Source organism: Oncorhynchus clarkii, chromosome 10 (assembly GCF_045791955.1).
Source record: "Oncorhynchus clarkii lewisi isolate Uvic-CL-2024 chromosome 10, UVic_Ocla_1.0, whole genome shotgun sequence".
NCBI classification, from domain to species: Eukaryota; Metazoa; Chordata; class Actinopteri; order Salmoniformes; family Salmonidae; genus Oncorhynchus; species Oncorhynchus clarkii.
Genome location: NC_092156.1, coordinates 13,808,496 through 13,829,739, shown reverse-complemented (window position 1 = coordinate 13,829,739; position 21,244 = coordinate 13,808,496). Strand labels below are relative to the sequence as shown.

The 21,244-nt window shown below is 42.3% G+C and overlaps 1 protein-coding gene across 5 annotated transcripts in view; it reads right to left on the bottom strand.

Moving 5' to 3' along the window:
- LOC139418034 (rap guanine nucleotide exchange factor 6-like) overlaps positions 1 to 21,244 on the bottom strand; it is a 153,320-nt gene that overhangs the window by 112,214 nt on the left and 19,862 nt on the right. For all 5 annotated transcript variants that reach the window (XM_071167132.1, XM_071167133.1, XM_071167136.1 and 2 more), the window contains exons 2-5: positions 15,138 to 15,208; positions 14,570 to 14,626; positions 12,678 to 12,761; positions 1,329 to 1,398 (exon numbers count right to left, since the gene is read on the bottom strand). In XM_071167132.1, coding sequence (XP_071023233.1) covers positions 1,329 to 1,398; positions 12,678 to 12,761; positions 14,570 to 14,626; positions 15,138 to 15,208 — 282 coding nt within the window. The remainder of the gene's footprint in view (positions 1 to 1,328; positions 1,399 to 12,677; positions 12,762 to 14,569; positions 14,627 to 15,137; positions 15,209 to 21,244) is intronic.

Sequence of the window (21,244 nt, the reverse complement as noted above, 5' to 3'; positions counted from 1 at the left end):
TTTTTGTATCGCTCACATTGGCTTTTATGCATTTCAAATGTGAGCTTGTCCGAGGTCTCGGACTCGACGACAGTTGCTATCCATTGCAGCGCTTTTATTGGTTGGCCAAAATTCTGGGGCGGGGCTTAGTGAAGGGTCAATTGGGAATCATCAGAATCATCTCTCTACCGGGTGCGCGTTTCCATGATCCGATCTCGACTTGTCTCCTCATTTAGTTCTCGAGCGAGCGGATTGGAAAAATGTCATGACAGCTGCTGTCCATGGAAATGTAGAGTGCGCACCTCGCATATTTTCCATTGATCACTTCTGTGATCGCAAAGCCCATAGAGGTCCCGTTAGCGGCAAGCTGCACTGCTTCTTAACACACTGATCGCTTAACACGGAAGCCAGCCACACCAACATGTCGGAGGGAACACCATTCAACTGACGACCGAGGTCAGCTTGCAGGCGCCTGGCCCGCCACAAGGAGTCGCTAGAGCACGATCAAGTGATTATTCTCCAATGACTTTTCTATGATGCAATATCAATTACATGGTCATCAAAACAATCCAGTCTCATTTCACCGCCCTCTCTGCTGCCTATATGGACTGACTGAGCCATCAGTAACCACAACACTGGCTGTGGTTATTAGCAGCATTACGGACAATCAGGGCCGAAAGGGTGAGGAAATGGGCGGATATGAACAACAGCTTACGTAATTTCATTTCCCCAGCCTACCACCCCCCCTCCAATGTCTTCCCAGGCACAGCTAATCAGCCAGTCCATCTGCACACAGTGAAGACTTTCATTCCACATTCACCCTCCCCTCACTGTCCTCCTCCAGTGGATGCCAACCAGCGGATGGATAGAGGACCCAGGCCAGCAGAACCAGCCAAGCCAAATCTAATAGAGAAGCCTATTTCCTGCTCCCAGCCTGCTTCTGATGGAGCAGCCTGCTTGGTGCTCGCTGGCCAGGCCTGCTCAGGGAGATGGTGGTGATGGACTCAGCCTCAGTCTGAATGTGGTGTGCTACAACTATGACCTAGCTGCCTCGCAGACAGACAAGCCTCAATGTAGGCCTATTTACTGATTGGGTGATACAGCTTTTGTAGGCATCGCATCGAGCTGTATTACTGTAGTATTGTCTTCTTAAGACTATAGGCCTAGTTCAGATGAAACTGAAGAACCCATGGAGAGGAAAGCTTTAAGACAACAATCTAATTATGTAGGCTCTGTGGCATTTTGCACCTACTGCCACAATCCAGTGTCTTTGTCCCAGTCTGTGTTTTTCTGTACTAGAGTCAGTAGATATGGAGACAGAGAGAAAGAGAAGCAGTGGCTCTACTCACCACAATCATTTCTGAGGGCTCTAAAGTGATGCATTCACAGCCTCGTCTGCCCCCCAGCTGCTTGCCAAAGCTGTGGAGAGAGAACACACAGCACAGAGGACACAGGGTGTTAAATCAAGTGGAAGGCCAAGGCATCTTTATATGGCCAGGGTGGGACCACACAGTCTAGTCTTAGTCATTAAGATTAAAATATCATTAAGTCTTAGTCACATTTTTGTCATTTGAATAATGATTTAGTCTAGTTATTGTCAAAATGACAAAAACCGTGGGACATTTTAGTCAACTAAATACCCTTTTCATTTTAGTCACATTGCATTTATCTTTCCTCATTAACATAAACATAAAGCACTGACTTCCATGTGCACAAACATACATAGCCTTGTCCTATCAACATATTCTTCTGAGCAGCATCCTATTTCTTTCCAACAGCAGAAATATGACAAAAATATACGATTATATGGCCATGTAAATTCCTAATTCGGCCTACATAAATATTGCACATTACATACAAAACAAGGCACACACAAGCCGAGAGAGAGACAGAAAAAGAAAGGCCGGGAGAAACACAGAGAGGGACAGAGAGATGGTGGCACAAAGTATTGTGTGTTGCACCTCCATCACTCAGTCGAGTCATTGCTATTAACGTTCCACAGACGCCGCAACCACATTATAATGTCCACAATTAGAACGTGGGCTAATGGCTGTTTCGCCCAGTGAGTCACTAAACCCCAAGTCCAAATCGAGTCCCAAGTCCCCTGTGCTCGAGTCCTGGTCCAAGTACTGAAGTCTAAGTCACTGGGTCCACATTAACTCCAAATAAATGTATTTAACCAGTCAGATAAAGCATAGTGGCAAGAATGATGTAGTCAAATTGCTTGCTATCCCTTTTCCTTTCTCTCTGTGCCGCCAAAATGTTTGCATATAGGTTACTGGTAATGTTACCAGAGGTACGTTCAGTTGGAAAAACATTCTCGATCGTTGCAGATAGAAATTCTATGAATAGCGCCAACGTTATTCCTTAAACACGTCAGGCATGTTTGTTCTACATAGAAATATGCTATCTGAACGTTCCAAAACGTTGCATCATGCTCAACACTCCCAAGGTTGTTAGCTATATCTAGCTAATGAGGTAACATGCCCCAACAAGGTATTGCCTAAAACAAAAAAAGGTTAACGGTTAAAAAATGGTTAACGGTTGAGCAAAAATTTAAAAAAATGTAAAGACAACCACATTTTCTATAGCCTACTCAAGGGAGAGAAAAACATCGCTAGACTGTTGTTTTACTATTAATCTCAATCTGTGCTGTTAATATTAATTGTGGTCGTCACGGAAAAGCTCAATCTCTCCAAAAACTATTGTCCAGTCCACTTAGTAGTCAGATTTCAGTCACAGAGATCGTTTTAGCTAACTGAAATTAAAAATAACTTGTTTAGTCAGTTTTTTCTGGGAATATTTAGTCAGTGATCATCTCGTCAATTGCCACAGAAAAATAGGTATGACAAATATTTGAGTCACTCTTTTTGTTGACAAAATTAACACTGTTGTTCAACACCGAATACACTTTTACATTGCAAATTAGAGACATTGCTTTTGGTGTCAATTTCAATGTATTGCAGTCAGTACTGATGTCTGTATCCAATGATGCAAAGATCGACCAGTTCAAATTGAAGCGATAACAATAGTTAGGCCTATTTATTTCTAACAGTGACAATATTAAATCAACAATCATTCTCCACTAATGCATTGAGGTGAACTGGTATTGGTAATTTAGTAGCAGGTTAAAGTTGATGCTTGTTAACAAAATAAAGGATTGATAGGAGATTCACACAGCGAGTCAACTGTCCATTGAGGATTGAATCGACCTGCTCCCCTCTGGACAATAAGGTCATGTTTGACTGGGATCACAAAGGAGCTTATTGATCTCGAAACTGGTCTGTGTCCCAAATGGTACCCTATTCACTATATAGTGCACCATTTTTGATCAGGGCCCATAGGGTGCTGCTTTGAACAGATCCTAAGTAGGGAATTGGGTGACATTTGGGACGAAACAGGGCTCAGCCTTTTCACTGGTTCCACCATGGAACAGAACAGGCCGGCTCAGATGGCTTTCACACTTCAGATCAATCACATGGTGTAGTAGTATCACGTTAGTCAGCCCAATGACTTTCCCACAGACCAGGTCATTAAGACCTGGTTCCCCATTCATATGAATGGAGCTGTTCAGCTATACAAATATTTTCTTATGAGATACCAAAATAGTCACCAACTACAATGAACTAAAATATAAACCCAACATGTAAAGTGTTGATCCCATGTTTCATGAGCTGAAACAAAAGATCACAGAAATGTTCCATATGCACAAAAAGCTTATTTCTCTGAAATTGTGAAAACCATTTTGTTTACCATCTTTGTTAGTGAGCATTTCTCTTTGGCCAATATAATCCATCCACCTGACAGGAAGCCGATTAAACAGAATGATCATTACACAGGTGCACCTTGTGCTTGGGACAATAAAAGGCCACTCTAAAATATGCAGTTGGGTCACCCAACGCCAAGTTTTGATTGAGCATGGAATCGGCTTGCTCACTGCAGGAATGTCCACCAGAGCTGTTGCCAAATAATTTAATGTTAATTTCTCGACCATAAGCGGCCTCCAATGGTCATTTTAGAGAATTTGGAAGTATGTAAAACCAGCCTCACAACCGCAGACCACGTGTAAACACGCCAGCCCAGGACCTCCAAATCCGGCTTCTTCACCCGGACAGATGATGAAACTGGGTTTGAACAACCAAAGAATTTCTGTACAAACTGTCAGCCTTTCTGCCTGCCTGGCTTCCTTTTCCTCTCTCCAGCTCACCCCCAGGAGTTAATAAACAGTGGGGCCCAAAATTGACACCCTTGATAAAAATGTGCAACAATGACAGTATCATGAATCGTGTATTTTATACAGTCATTGTATCAAGGGAGTCAATGCATAGACTGTGTGGAGTCCTTTAGGAGAGGCATTGTGTGCGTTTGTCCATACAGGGGGGTAGGCGACTCTTGCACACATGATTTCATCTGCTTTGGCATGTACAGTATCTGGGATGAGTGGGGGGTGGTTGGAGAGGAGGGTAGTCAAGAGAAGTTGGCTAACCTCCATGTAGTGTTTTCATTTCATATTATTAAACAAGCCAGTCAATTAAATTCCTACAGCCCCTTTAGTCTATGTCAGGGGTAGGCAACCCTGTACCCCGAGTGCCACAGGATGTTGTTCTAACGAGGCACCATACCTGACCAACTGAGCAGTTTATTGATTACCTAAATTCAAAACACCTGGTCTTCCCTTACATCAAAAACATGAGGTTGCCTAACCCTGGTCTACATTATTGAGCAGGAATACCAATGACATTCTAATGTAGTAGAAAATATTTAAAAAAAACTGAAATGTTACTTTATTATTTAAAAGGAACTTCCCCGGTGTTAGCTTACCTTGAACATGCCGGACAATCAACAACAATCACTGGACAAGAGAAGGGCTGCGGTTTCACCAGATTTAAAACATTGGAAGACATGAGAACTTCACAATACTTTAGAAAACAACCTTTCTGTCAGCTACAGGATCACTTAATGTTGTGTTAAACAAGGCTGTGTTCTCCTGTAATGGGGTAAGTTAAGATGAATCCGTTTTAGAAGTGAAACTGCAAGTAGAAAGAAACACTTCCCGTGGGCTATTCCTCAGTTAAGCCATGTCTCAGTCTGGGGAAATGTGCCTTTCTTACTCTGTACATATCTCTGTCAGCTTTAAAATCAACAACATGAATAGTACGCTTTCATGTCAAATCACACAGGCCTGATGGCATCTTGCTGATGTGTGCGTCCCACAGGGAATTCCAAAACATTTAGTCCTTAACAGAGTTTTTCCCAGGGAGCATAATCCAATGCCGGCATCAGTCCACAAGCATAGGGAGAAGTCGAAAACCTCCTCAATGACTTACTCCGGCACACATCCAGAACTCTGTGTCCTAGGGGTCAACTCCAAATAGAACGATAAACGCACAACGGAAGACGACAAACACTAACTCAAACAGCTACATACAGATCCCCTTCTCTGGGGTAATGACATCCAGAATATCCATAAAAATAAAATAAAAATATATATAAAATGGGGGGGGTGGGGGGAATAGAATAGCACAGGTCTCAATCCAAACTTCTGCTATTTTAAATCAGAGTCCAGTCTGATTAGAGATCCAGGGGGGAAGAGGGGTCTGTTTAGAGATCCATGGGAAAGAGGGGTCTGTTTAGAGATCCAGGGGAAAGAGGGGTCTGTTTAGAGATCCAATTGGAAAGAGGAGGAGAGTCATTATGGGCTTGAGTTGGTCCTTTCTAAGGGAGGGAGTGTGTCCCCTCTACTCTGGTCTGTGTGTCCGGTGGCTCCAGGGCGGTGTGTGTGGGTGTGTGTTAATTTCCTGCCTGGATGTGCTTCTGGGCTACAGGCTACTCAGGAACACATGGTCAGTCCCAGTTCTTCCAGGAGTTCCATATTATTCCCTTCCCCCTCTGCTCCCTGCCCTCCAGCCCCCCAATCCCCCTCCTCCCAACTGCCCCCTGCAGGGCAGCATTTCCCCCCCCCCCCCCCCACCACCACCCTCTATCTGTCATTAACTGACATGCGGGAGCACACAGACACCATGTTCACACACACACACACACACACTTTAATATCTCCTCGAGGTGCTTGTGTTATTGACTGTTTGTTTATTCCATGTGTAACTCTGCGTTGTTGTTTGTGTCGCACTGCTTTGCTTTATCTTGGCCAGTTCGCAGTTGTAAATGAGAACTTGTTCTCAACTAGCCTAACTGGTTAAATAAAAGTGAGGGAAAAAAAACAAAATAATTGCCCAACTTTTCCTTCTGCACTAAAGCATGGTCACCTAATGTAGGACAAACTGCTGCCAACAAGCAGATTCAGCTACACACCAAGAGTTCAATGCTTATTGTCCCCATTTTCCATTTGTGTAAGCCTCAGTGCTTCAAATCCAATATATGCAGTGCCATCTAGAATGACTAAAGCCTTGTTCACTCTGGCAGCTTGAAGTCTTAATAGACAAAAAGGCACATGGAATAGGATATTTCAAGCCACATTTCAAACTACCTTCATAGGGCGATTGAAATAATTGATTACTGGCAATAAGACGTGTCTGAACAGTAAAATCTGATTTGTTTTTTAGACTGTTAATGACCGTGTATCCCTGTACATCACCTCAGTACTTACTGGTACCCTACATGTAGGTAGAGGTAAAGTGACTACGATTCAAAACATTCAAAGCAACAAGGAAACGTCCATACAGGCATTGTTGTCATCTTTGTTCGCTATACAACAACTTCTGAGTGACGGGAAGCAAGAGCACCACCAATCCGCTTACAGTCGTGGCCAAAGGTTTTGAGAATGACAAATATTAATTTCCACAAAGTTTGCTGCTTCAGTGTCTTTAGATATTTTTGTCAGATGTTACTATGGAATACTGAAGTATAATTACAACCATTTCATAAGAGTCAAAGGCTTTTATTGACAATAACATGAAGTTGATGCAAAGAGTCAATATTTGCAATGTTGACCCTTTTTCAAGACCTCTGCAATCTGCCCTGGCATGCTGTCAATTAACTTCTGCACCACATCCTGACTGATGGCAGCCCATTCTTGCATAATCAATGCTTGGGAGTTTGTCAGAATTTGTGGGGTTTTGTTTGTCCACCCACCTCTTGAGGACCGCAAGTTCTCAATGGGATTAAGGTCTGGGAAGTTTCCTGGCCATGGACCCAAAATATAGAAATATCGATGCCACGTAGTTATCACTTTTGCCTTATGGCAAGGTGCTCCATCATGCTGGAAAAGACAGTGTTCGTCACTAAACTGTTCCTGGATGGTTGGGAGAAGTTGCTCTCGGAGGATGTGTTGGTACCATTCTTTATTCATGGCTGTGTTCTTAGGAAAAAATGTGAGTGAGCCCACTCCCTTGGCTGAGAAGCAACCCCACACATGAATGGTCTCAGGAAGCTTTACTGTTGGCATGACACAGGACTGATGGTATCGCTCACCTTGTCTTCTCCGGACAAGGGGATTCAGAGAAAATGACGTTACCCCAGTCCTCAGCAGTCCAATCCCTGCACCTTTTGCAAAATATCCGTCTGTCCCTGATGTTTTTCCTGGAGAGAAGCAGCTTCTTTGCTGCCCTTCTTGACACTAGGCCATCCTCCAAAAGTATTCGCCTCACTGTGCGTGCAGATGCACTCACACCTGCCTGCTGCCATTCCTGAGCAAGCTCTGTACTGGTGGTGCCCTGATCCCGCAGCTGAATCAACTTTAGGAGACGGTCCTGGCGCTTGCTGGACTTTCTTGGGCGCCCTGAAGCCTTCTTCACAACTTTTGAACCGCTCTCCTTGAAGTTCTTGATGATCCGATAAATGGTTGATTTATGTGCAATCTTACTGGCAGAAATATCCTTGCCTGTGAAGCCCGTTTTGTGCAAAGCAATGATGATGGCAAGTGTTTCCTTGCAGGTAACCATGTTTGACAGAGGAAGAACAATGATTCCAAGCACCACCCTTCCTTTGAAGCTTCCAGTCTGTTATTCGAACTCAATCAGCATGGCCGAGTGACCTCCAGCCTTGTCTTCGTCAACACTCACACCTGTGTTAACGAGAGAATCACTGACATGTCAGCTGGTCCTTTTGTGGCAGGACTGAAATGCAGTGGAAATGTGTTGGGGGGGGGGATTCAGTTAATTTGCATGGCAAAGAGGGACTTTGCAATTAATTGCAGTTCATCTGATCACTCTTCATAACATTCTAGAGTATATGCAAATTGTCATCATACAAACTGAGGCAGCAGACTTTGAAAATCATGTGTCATTCTCAAATATTTTGGCCACAACTGTACACCACTGCATACACACCCACCATTACCATAACTAGTGTAGCCATGTCAGCAAATTACTACAGTCTGAACACACGTGGTTACTTGTATCTTGCTGTTTGGACAGTCAGTATTCAAAAACGGATTTGAAAAACTAAAATGATTTGAGCATTAAGGCCTGCAGTGTAAACATGGCTTAATTGTCTATAGGCAGGGAGCTCTTGGAAATATTAATACATTGGATGGCACTAGCCTAAATGGGGTAGAGGAAGTGGTTCTATGTGCAAATTCTCTTTCAAAACACTTTCAGTCTTGAGCTCACAAAACTAATTGGTTCAGGATTGTGTTTTATGGCTGGGCAGGACAAAGTAGAGGAGTGAGGGTGTGTTGGAGAGACCAACTGATGCAGGCAGACAAAAAACAATAAGCGGTGAGAATGGGCCTGGCTGGTGTGTCTGTGTCCAAGACATCTGCAGTCAATCAGCAACACACACACACACACACCTCATTATTGGCAGCTGCAGTTATTATAGTCACGTGTTGCTGGAGGAATCTCACACTCTCCTCAAAGCTGCACTCCATCACAGACATGATCCCTACTTAAGTGTGTTAAAATGACTGAGCAGCTGTTAGAATTGCTCTATAAAACACCTTTCAAACAATACGTTTTTCCGCTAACTTTAGTATCCCTCCAACTTTTTTTTATATATATATATATGAAAGGTATTGCTGGTGACAAAGCCTCTATTTAAAAAAAACGGTATTTCACCGCAGTGCGACAAAAACAAGTGTTAAACAAACGTACAGTCAATAACACAATAGATTAATCAGTATAGTGTGTGCAAATGATGTAAGGCGATAAATAGGCCATAGTGGCGAAGTAATTACAATTTAGCAATTTACACTAGAGTGATAGCTATACAGATGATGAAGTAGAAATACTGGTAGGCAAAAGAGCAGAAAAACATGTGGATGAGGTAGGTAGTTGGTTGGATGGGCTATTTACATATGGGCTGTGTACAGCTGCAGTGATCGGTAAGCTACTCCGACAGCTGATACTTAAAGTTAGTGAGTCTCCAACTTCAGTGATTTTTGCAATTCGTTCCAGTCATTGGCAGCAGAGAACTGGAAGGAAAGGTGGCCAAAGGATGTGTTGGCTTTGGGGATGACCAGTGAAATATACCTGCTGGAGCGCGTGCTACGGGTGGGTGTTGCTATGGTGACCATTGAGCTGAGATAAGGCAGGGCTTTACCTAGCAAATACTTTTTTCCACCAACCGACCAAGTCATGATTGCGGTAAAGTTCTGCCTACGGCTTAGTATAAAATGTAGCCGTAATGCTGATTTTGTTTCACTGAATATCTGTCTGTACATTTGGTTAATAAGTAGAGGTGGTATAGCTCGTCTATTAGTTTGCTAATCTGTCACTGATCAGAAACATTTAGCTTGCAATAATGTAGTCTAAATCAAGTGTAGGCCAATTTATTTAGTCTAAATCAAGTGTAGGCCAATTTATGTAGTCTAAATCAAGTGTAGGCCAATTTATGTAGTCTAAATCAAGTGTAGGCCAATTTATGTAGTCTAAATCAAGTGTAGGCCAATTTATTTAGTCTAAATCAAGTGTAGGCCTATTATTTTGCTAAATCGTGTAAAGGAGACTCCAAAAGCCTGTGAAGTATCAACACGAGACTTGCATGCTTTTGAAAATATAGATGGCTATTTTCTGCTCCCTAACAAAGCGGATTGAGGGTAGGAAAGAGGTGAAACATGGAAAAGAAAAAGCATGGGCTTGCCTTGGGCAAGAGGTAGTTTTTATATGACAGCGGTTCCACACGCTGCTAATTTATTCTGTTATATTTAATTACATTCTTACTACAAAAAAAAAATATATATATATATATATATGTGTGTGTTGACTGATCGGGGTAGGTGTGTCTTGTCTGTTTAACTAAATAAACTATTGATTTCATTCATTTGGACTTAACATAATTAAACTCAATACGCCATTCTATTGTTTAAAAAATACATTTAAAAAGTCTTGATGTTTCTTAGGACCTGCCTAAACAAATGAATAATGGATTTCTTTTTGATGCTGTATATTCAATGGATTTATTCAAATAGTGGCCCACCCACATCTGCAAACCACTACTACCACTCATCACCGGCATGTGCACGGGGCGCATAAAAAGTATATTCAGGCAAGAATGTCTTAAGAAATGGGCCTGTGTGTAAAGGGGTTAACTCATATAAACATTGCCCAAATGTTTAATATTTTATAAGTTGAACACAGTAAATCCTATGTAAAAGTAGTATTACAGGCGCTTCATCACATCTCTTCTTATCAAAGCCAACACAGATCTGAAGCATACTGCAAGATAGGAGACACACCTCCAGAGCTGAATATATCACACTACCAGCCTCTCTGGATGTGTCCCAAACGGCAACTAATTTCCTTTATAGTGCACTACTTTTGCCCAGAGCCATATGGAACGCTTAAATTATACGAGTTCAACAGTATCGAGCACAAAAACTTTCCTGAACCAACACTTGCACTTTACCCCCTCCCCCTCTTCTAGCTCTGACTTTGCTGATAACTACTTTGTAGGAAAAGTGTACTTACTATGCCTATGAAATGTGGTTGTCCCACCTAGCTATCTTAAGATGAATGCACTAACTGCAAGTCACTCTGGATAAGAGCATCTGCTAAATGACTAACATGTAAATGTAGTACCACGGAGGAGTTTAAAAAGAAAGGAACTCCCTCAAACTTGTATTCCATAGGCTAGGAACCCCACTATGCAGCTGTTGCAAGAGAATAAAAACAATGATTGATAGGCAGCTTAAACTTCAATTAAACAATTATTGGGTTCAAATGCATAGCCATCCACAGGAACCGAGAGCAGCAGTGTGATTCACATCAATGCGCTATGTAGATGTCAATAATAAGTGATATCTGTATCGTCGTAGACTACACCACTGTTGTCATCCTTACCTCCAAGCGTTTATTCAAATTGGATAATCTTTGGATGCTGACAGCAGTCGCACCATTGGAAGACATGGCTTGGACTGTAGCCTACAAAAGCCTATTCCTGCTCTTTTCCCACGATCCATCAAACACATTTGGTGATACCACATCGATGGAACAGTAGTGGAGAGGGTAGCAAGTTTTAAGTTCCTCGGCATACACATCACAGACAAACTGAATTGGTCCACTCACACAGACAGCATCGTGAAGAAGGCGCAGCAGCGCCTCTTCAACCTCAGGAGGCTGAAGAAATTTGGCTTGTCACCAAAAGCACTCACAAACTTCTACAGATGCACAATCGAGAGCATCCTGGCGGGCTGTATCACCGCCTGGTATGGCAACTGCACCGCCCTCAACCGTAAGGCTCTCCAGAGGGTAGTGAGGTCTGCACAACGCATCACCGGGGGCAAACTACCTGCCCTCCAGGACACCTACACCACCCGATGTCACAGGAAGGCCATAAAGATCATCAAGGACATCAACCACCCGAGCCACTGCCTGTTCACCCCGCTATCATCCAGAAGGCGAGGTCAGTACAGGTGCATCAAAGCTGGGACCGAGAGACTGAAAAACAGCTTCTATCTCAAGGCCATCAGACTGTTAAACAGCCACCACTAACACTGAGTGGCTGCTGCCAACACACTGACACTGACTCAACTCCAGCCACTTTAATAATGGGAATTGATGGGAAATGATGTAAATATATCACTAGCCACTTTAAACAGTGCTACCTTATATAATGTTACTTACCCTACATTATTCATCTCATATGCATACGTATATACTGTACTCTATATTATCGACTGTATCCTTATGTAATACATGTATCACTAGCCACTTTAAACTATGCCACTTTGTTTACATACTCATCTCATTTGTACATACTGTACTCGATACCATCTACTGTATCTTGCCTATGCTGCTCTGTACCATCACTCATTCATATATCCTTATGTACATATTCTTTATCCCCTTACACTGTGTACAAGACAGTAGTTTTGGAATTGTTAGTTAGATTACTTGTTATTACTGCATTGTCGGAACTAGAAGCACAAGCATTTCGCTACACTCGCATTAACATCTGCTAACCATGTGTATGTGACAAATAAAATTTGATTTGATTTGTCATAGTGGTCTCTGACTTGTGGTCAGACTCACTCAGGTGGAACAAACTTAAACTTGATTTTTTTCAATGCTGATTTGAATGTCATTGATAAAACAGAAAGGTGTTAAATAATGTTCTCAAAAATAATTTGTGACTTTAAAAGTAATCCTGGAAGTAATCATCTAGTTTCAAAGTATTTGTTTTTGCTGGTAACGTAACAGATTACATTATTATTATTTTTTAAATTAGTTACATGTAATCCTTTTCTACCCAACCCTGGTGAAGGGCTGTGTGCTGATAAATGGAACATAGATGGAACCTACCAGCATCTGGCCAAGTACATGTGGTCCTTGAGGATAACTGAACCGGACAGGAGGGTGTACCAGCATGTGGAGATGCTGTCTGGGCTGAAGACGGAGACAAGATAACAAGGGACATTGTGTTAGTCTACATAGTGCTGTTTATGGACACGTCTGCATGGTGACATCACATGCATCATACTTTAAAAGGAAGGACCAGAGTTTTTCCTCGCCATGTGATCTAACCAGGAAAAACTATGGGCCCTACAAACAAGTCTTGAATGTTGCTTGAGGTGGTACGGGGTATCTGCAGGTTCCATCAAGTTGAATTTAATACTTTTTTAATGCAATTTTGAGGTCTGCGTGTGCGCCACAAACCTGCTAATATTCCCATGATTCTTCACGCCGTCACTAATAGAAAAAATGAGTAGGCTTCTAATGGCATTCACAGTGCTTAAATAAAGACGTGCAATAGACTACTGAAATGGTATTCAAATAACTTGTTTCATCTAAGCAGGAATGCATGATTCAAGACATGTCCATGTGCACTGCAACCTAATACAGCAATTGTTATATTTTACTGTTAAAAAATGACTTTTGTTAAATAGAGATTAATTTTCCAACATCTTTACGTGCACTAATATATTTGGTGCCAATTCACCAGCTGGGTAAGTGGAAATTCAAAACATATTAGCTAAATCACTACCTCCAAATACATTTTTCACAGGACGTAGCCATGTTTTAGTCGAACAGTAAACTCATTATTAATGTCCTAAAAACAAACATTGCGGTCATAGCCTAATACCCAATGAGGCCGAGGTGCTCGCAGAGGCCGATGCTCATTTCGTACGCCCTGTATCGCAAATCCATATATTGGTTGTAAAATAAGACAGCTGAGAAATAAAATATACCTGCACAAAGCTGAGAACATCCCCTCTTCAACTGTGACAAGTTTTACACAGAATAGCTGTGTTTATCTTATAACTAAAAGCAGAATTACTTGACCAAATCATTTAATAGCTAAATACACTGAACAAAAATATAAACGCAACATGTAAAATGTTGGTCCCATGTTTCATGAGCTGAAATAAAAGATCCTAGAAATGTTCCATACGAACAAAAAGCTCAACTCACAAATTCTGTGCACAATTTGATGGGTTTTAATACATTTTCAAAAAAAATCTAAAAACCTGTTTGAGCTTGGTCAATATGGGGTAGTGTGTGTAGATTGAGGGGGGAAAACTATTTAAAATCAATTTTAGAAGAATAAGACTAACTTAACAAAATGTGGAAAGAGTGAAGGGGTCTGAATACTTTCCGACTGCACTGCAACGTGGGTTGCATGGACGTTCACATGGTTAAGTAGCTTTAGTGTTTCATGAGGAGTCCTGATTGTTTTCAAAGGCTGTTTAATACCTCCAAGTAGGTACTATAATGTCTATGTTCTCTGTGCCTAATTGGACCAGGCAGATTGATTCCTACAGTGTCGGAGCATGGTACTGAGTGGGGAAATGGTGTGTGTAAAAGCATGGCGGGATGTATTTTTCCAATCAAAAATTCAACCACTGAGTTTAATGTGATTCCAATGAAAGGAGTAATACATCAACACAATGTTGGATATGAAGAGTATGCCTCTCTCCCCCTCCCCCTCTTTCCATAACACAGCTTAACTCTATGCAGTGGAGCAGAAGAGGCCGTTATGACTTTCTTTCAAGACTAAAGAGATGAAAGTCTGCTGTTATGTCCTGACACGGATCAATTCTTTGAAGTGTGAGGAGTCTTTGGTAGTATAGAAATGGTAAACACAACAGTTACATGACAAGACAACCATGCAGCAGACAGAAGAGGAAAACAGTGCTCTGTAAGAGAAGCCAAGCAGACGTTTAGGGTTGTGTGTGTGTGTGTGTGTAACTTACTAGAACAGGACCTGGTTAGCTTCGTGTCTCTCATACCTGGCTGAGGTACTCATTGACCTGCACAACAACAAAACAAGTTTCAGACACAATCAGTTTCATACATTATTAGAAGACGTTACCAGTTCATACATTATCACAACCAGACTGACAGCTCTCATATCTGAATGTTGGTGATGTGGAATGGTTGTGGTGAATGTCAGGGCCAGTCTCAGAGCTGCATGGCCTGGCCTGCACACCGGCTCGTGTGTGTTAGTCATCTCTGTCCTATGTATGTACAGAAGATTGTACAGGAAGGGCCATGTGGATGACTCAGACTCTAGTTGTAGCTCCACCTCCTGTGTCTGTATTCATAACCACATAATAGGAGTGTTGATCTAGAATCAGGTCCACCTCTGTCCATATAGCATAGTCTAATCTCATTCATTAGGTTTTTAAAAAGGCCAACCTGACCCTAGATCAGCACCCTAGATCAGTACTCCGAGCTGCTTTATGAATACAGGCCCTGGTGTATGGAGCTTAAGTAGGGCGAGTGGTCGGAGTAATGGATGAACGGGGAGGTGAATCTGACCTGAGCTGGTGCTCCCTGAGGTGGGACAGGACATCCATGTGGTAGAAGTGACAGTAAATAGTGTGCAAGTCCTGGAGGAGACAAGACAACCGGTTCAGACAGACATCTCACCTCAAATAGAGGCAAGGCAACACAGGCTGGTTTAGAATGTAGGGCAAGCAATTGAAAATGCAGCTCAGGTCTGGTAACTGTGGTTGGTTTACCAAAAGGTCTCCCTAGGGCCTCCCGAGTGGCGCAGCGGTCTAAGACATTGCTTCGCAGAGCTAGAGGCTTCCTGGGTACGATCCAGGGCTGTACCACAACCGGCCGTCCCATAGGGCTGCACACAATTGGCTCATCGCGCTCTAGCAACACCTTGTGGCAGGCCGGCTGACCTCAGTCGTCAGGTGGACAGTGTTTGCTCCGACACATTGGTGCGGCTGGTTTCCAGGTTAAGCTGGCGGGAGTTAAGAAGCAGGGTTTGGAGGGTCATGTTTCGGAGGACGCCTTCGCCTCCCAAGCCCGTTGGTGAGTTGCAGCGATGAGACGATCGGGGGGGGGGGGGGGTCTTCCTACTCTAAAGCAGGAAATGTATACTAGTGATGCATCGATATGACATTTTTGGCCGATACGAGATATTTTCCTTGCAAACAAACGATACCGATAACCGATATTTAAACATTTTGCGTCCGTTCTAGTACAGTTAAATAGTTAACATACACATGAGGCACTACATCTCAAGAGGCGTCACTACAGTCCCTGGTTCGAATCCAGGCTGTATCACATCAGGCCGTGATTGGGAGTCCCATAGGGCGGCGCACAACTGGCCCAGCGTCGTCCGGGCCTTCATTGTAAGTAAGAATTTGTTAACAGACTTAGCTAGTTAAATAAAAGGTTACACACACACCAAAAAGTTATTTTGTTGGATTTACGTATGTCCCCATTACCAGTAAAACAACCAAAACCTATTTATTTCACTTACTTGCTGTGCTGTTCATTTGATCAGTCGTTTCATTCTCAACCAGGATTTCTACAGAATGCTGTTGGGGTCTTTGCGTGTCCAAAAAAAATACACACATCAAATAACACGACATTCTGTTTCAGTAGCTATAGTTAGCTAGCTAACTATATAGCTAGGTGTCATCTAAAATAACCCTAATTTATGAGACAGATCTTATTGGTGGTCAGACACATCCATGTCAAGCTAGCCACAATAAGGATTAGCCACAATAGTGGACTATGCAGTTAGCCTTCAAAATAAAAGTATGTCATAATTCTACTATTTGTATTAATTTGCATCACTGTCAATTACATACTTTTATTTTGAAGGCAAACCGCAAATTCCACTATTGTGCCGCATCCTTATTGTGGCTAGCTTCACAACACATAACACAGTCTGGTCAAGCGTAACAAGCCAGGTGAAGCTAGCTGGTATTATAACGTTAGCGTCGGGCAACAGGGTTAAGTAGCTGGCTGACTATTTATTTTCATGAACTGAAGTTCAATTTCAATAAGCGTACAACAAGTGGCAACCTAGCTAATAGCCCGAATTTGGCCCGCAGGTGGTTTTATTTGCCCCCCCCCCATCCAAGTTTTCTGAGCAAAAACATTTAACATTTTTAAAAATTTTATTTTTTATTGTTGGACATAAGACTGTAAAAACACCAGGAAATCAGCTCCAAGTAATTTTAATTCAAGAAATCTGTTCCCAAGTATTCCCACGCATAAGAGAGAGATGTGATCGTATACAAATGTAAACAAGGTTTGACATGATTATATTTTAGCAAGCGTGTGTTTGGGCTTCTTGCGGCCAATTTGCAGTCTACAAATTATTAGTCATTATGTTCCGGCCCTCTGACCATCCGCGCAAGAAAAAATGAAATAATAAAATCAGACTGCGGCCGAATCTGGCTGATGATCCCTGCGATAGACCTAATACTCCCAGATATGTATTGAACGAATGTGCAAATGTTTGGGCACACAGGCCCTCAGTCAGGGTTGACCAAAGGTCTGAATCAAATAAACACTGGAGGATTTGTATGGATTAACAGATTATGGTCAAACAACCCAAAATATAACACCAGGCAAAAACAAACAACGCGACACACACAGCCATTTTATATCAGAGGAGCACAACACTCTTTAAATACAAGGAACCTTTCTACATTTGATTGTATCAACTCGGCTCTAAGCGAACCAGACCAAGGGCACGTGCAAACATCTATCATTGAGTTTCCTGTAGACCCGTTGTGTAAAAAAAACACACTTCCTAACAAATTGACACTGTTAATCCAGACCAACACAAACACTCACTGACACACAATGTCCTTAAAATAGTCATATCAAACACAGCTGTTCAAGAGCAGATAGCCTGAAGAATGCATGTGAAAACCTCCATGTAGACATATGGTATGGCAAGACAGAGGAGCTATTGAGCTCATGGGCAACTAGCATTAACAGGTGGAGCACATGCCTCAGTGGCTTCAGGCAAGCGGAAGTGCCCACGCACGCTGATGTGTGTGGCAGCAAAACAGCAAGTGTTAGTTAGCGAAGACTGCTGAGGGACCGATTCAATATAACACTGAACCTCTGCATTTTGTCTCTGTGGAAATCAGGGGGTATTTGCTAAACCATTCACACAATGTGTGAGTGAGTCATTTTGTACGGTATTCAGATCGTGTGTGTGTGTGTGTGTGTGTGTGTGTGTGTGTGTGTGTGTGTGTACAAAAATCATGTCTCAATCAGTAAACGGAAGGATCATGCAGAAAACCTGATATAAGAGGAAAACCAGGCAACGCTGGAACGGGGAGAAACAAAGGGAGGTGTGTGTGTGTGTGTGTGTGTGTGTGTGTGTGTGTGTGTGTGTAGGCGTCCTAGATGTGTGCAGAAGGGTTTAACAATAAGGAACAACAGAGCCGTGCCAGTCTGGGCTCCTCCTCCCACTAACACTTCCTCTGAGAGTTCATCTGAAAACCAGAGGCCAGAACCATCTGACTGTCTGGCACGCTACTTCAAATAAAGGGAAATCACTAAGAACATGTGGAGGGAGTCAACCAGAGTTTTTGTTAGGAAAATGTAGCTCCGGACATTTGAGAAATGTACCAAACCCATATGCATTGGGTGCATAAACCTGATTAGGGCGTCCATCCACGGTGTTCATACTGTCAGAAATCACATTTAGATGGTGGTAATTCACCTTAGCGGAACAGGCAACTGTGTGCGTGGTTCTTACCGAATTCCAACACACACTTTGAAGACGTTAGAATAACTGTCCCCATTTACTTTTCCTCAGCCAACAAGATGAGTAACAACCAACATCATTAGCCTGTCAATCTACTATCCCCATAGTAAAGTGTATCTATTCTAGTGGACAGCTAGTCATTCTGTTAAAGAAACAGATTTTGGCTCTGCTACTCTGAAGCAAGGTAAGACATGCCTCATAATATGAAGCAAAACGTTACGTTTCACCAGGGGTGAAAGTAGATTTGATTTCTTACCGGTACGGGACACAAGTAGCCTACTCTCTCAGACCAATAAAAACAGTGTATGAAAAGGTGGGACACAAATACAACATGACGTCCATCTAACCTGGAGGAGGAAATGAGTGTTCAAAAACCAATGAAAGCGTCACTGACCCAATGATGACGACAGTGAATATGCACCACACTGAGGATATGGCCGATGTTCTACGCTGGTGCCAATAAGATAGGCTACTGTTTTGATTAATTAAGTGAAGCATTTTGATAACCAAAAAGACATGCTGACATGCGGTAACGTTAAATAATGGTGTAATAACCTATCATTTTTTGGGCAGTACAGCGTACACCCACTTTTTTTATTTTGCCGGGACGCCGTATTGGATCGTACTGCCTTACTTTCAACCCTGGGTTTCACACTTTGCCTAACCACTTGAATGGCAGATGGGTATCACATTTTAATTACCTGAAGAGAAAAAAATTATCGTGGCCATCAAAATTGTTTTTAACAAATTATTACATTAAACAATTCTTGCATTATGATTGGGATTATAGAAGCAAGTTTCACTTCACAGCAAGAGCAGCGGCAGCAGCAACTCTCGCACTGTCTGACATATTTCTCACTTAAACTAGGCTCCGTATCTGTTCGCTGTGTGATAAGAAGCATATCATCTAATAAAAATAAACACACACAATTTTTCTTCTCCCGGTCAATTGGCCGGTGCCAATTTTAAAATAGGGGTACAACTCAATATAATGACGGTGTTCCTAATGCTTGGTATACTCAGTGTATATACTGTATACCAGTCATTGAACACTGGTCACTTTAATAAAGTTTACATTCCGTTTTACCCACTTTATATGTACACAAAAATAAACAACGTGTGGTCCAATGTTTCATGAGCTGAAATAAAAGATCCCAGAAATGTTCCATATGCACAAAAAGCTTACTCTCAAATGTTGTGCACAAATTTGTTTACATCCTTGTTAGTGAGCAGAATAATCATTACACAGGAGTACCTTGTGCTGGGGACAATAAAAGGCCACGAAAATGTGCACTTGTGTCACAACACAATGCCATAGATGTCTCAAGTTGAGGGAGCGTGCAATTGGCATACTGACTGCAGGAATGTCCACCAGAGCTTTTGCCAGATCATTGAATGTTAATTTCTCTGCCAAAAGCCACCTCCAACATCGTTTTAGAGAATCTGGCAGTATGTCCAACCGCCCTCAAAACTGCAGACCACGTATAACCACACCAGCCCAGGACCTCCACATCCGGCTTCTTCACATACGGGATCGTCTGAGACCTGCAACCCAGACAGCTGATGAAACTGTGGGTTTCCACAATGAAACATTTCTGTTGAAACTGTCAGTAACCGTCTCAGGGAAGCTCATCTGCTTGCTCGTCGTCCACACCAGGGTTTTGACCTCACTGCAGTTCGGTGCGTAACCGACTTCAGTGGGAAACTGCTCACCTTCGATGGCCTCTGGCACGCTGGAGAAGTGCGCTCTTCACGGATGAATCCCAGTTTCAACTGTACCGGTCAGATGGCAGACAGTGCGTGTATGGTATTGTATGGGTGAGCGGTTTGCTGATGTCAATGTTGAGTTATGGTATGGGCCAGCATAAGCTACGAACAACGAACACAATTGGAAACGTGAACGCAGAGATACCATGACGAGATCCTTGAGGCCCATAATCGTAAAATTGGTCAAAGCGTGTTATTTGATGTGTAACTTTTTTGACACGCAAAGACCCAAACAGCGGGGTATGTGGATGAGGGTGTAGAAATCCTGGTTGAGAATGAAACAACTCAACAAATGAAAAACGAAACAGCACAGCAAGTAAGTGAAAGAAATAGGTTTTGGTTGGGTTTTACTGGTAATGGGGACATACGTACATGCCAACAAATAACTTTTTGGTCAGTGTGGTGTGTAACCTTTATTTAACTAGGCAAGTCAGTTAAGAACAGATTCTTATTTATAACGGCCAAACCCAGACAACACTGGGCCAATTGTGCGCCGCCCTATGCAATCATGGCCGGATGTGATACAGCCTGAACTATAACCAGGGACTGTAGTGACGCCTCTTGCACTGAGGTGCAGTGCCTTAGACCGCTGCGTCCGTGTGTGTGTTAACTATTTAACTGTACTAGAATGCTTAAAAGGCCGCAACATTTTTTTATATTGTTTATTGGTATCGGCCAAAAAATGTCATATCGGTGCATCACTACTCACAACAAAGACAAAAGATCATTTCTTCCTCTCTGACAACAAAAAGTTTAAACTCGCATTTGAGGTTGGCCCCCAAAAAATAAAACATAACATTGTCATATCGACGCCAAAATGCTTAGAGACATTATTTTACTGTAATAGATGAGAACTTAGAACCATTCTAACGATACCCTTTCTATGTCTCAACTCCCAAAATGTAGAACAGACCCTATTAAAACGAGTGTATCAATTAACATGTTGTGGAAAACTAAAGCTCCATTTCTGTCACTAGCAGCATTTTAGCCACAGACAAGTGTTTTATAAATGTACAATGAGCATAAAAATATGCATTTAAAGCAATTGGCAACTCGTTCTCATTCTGAAAAAGTAGCATCTTCTTATCCAGGTAGGCCACTTGATTTCAACATCTAAACA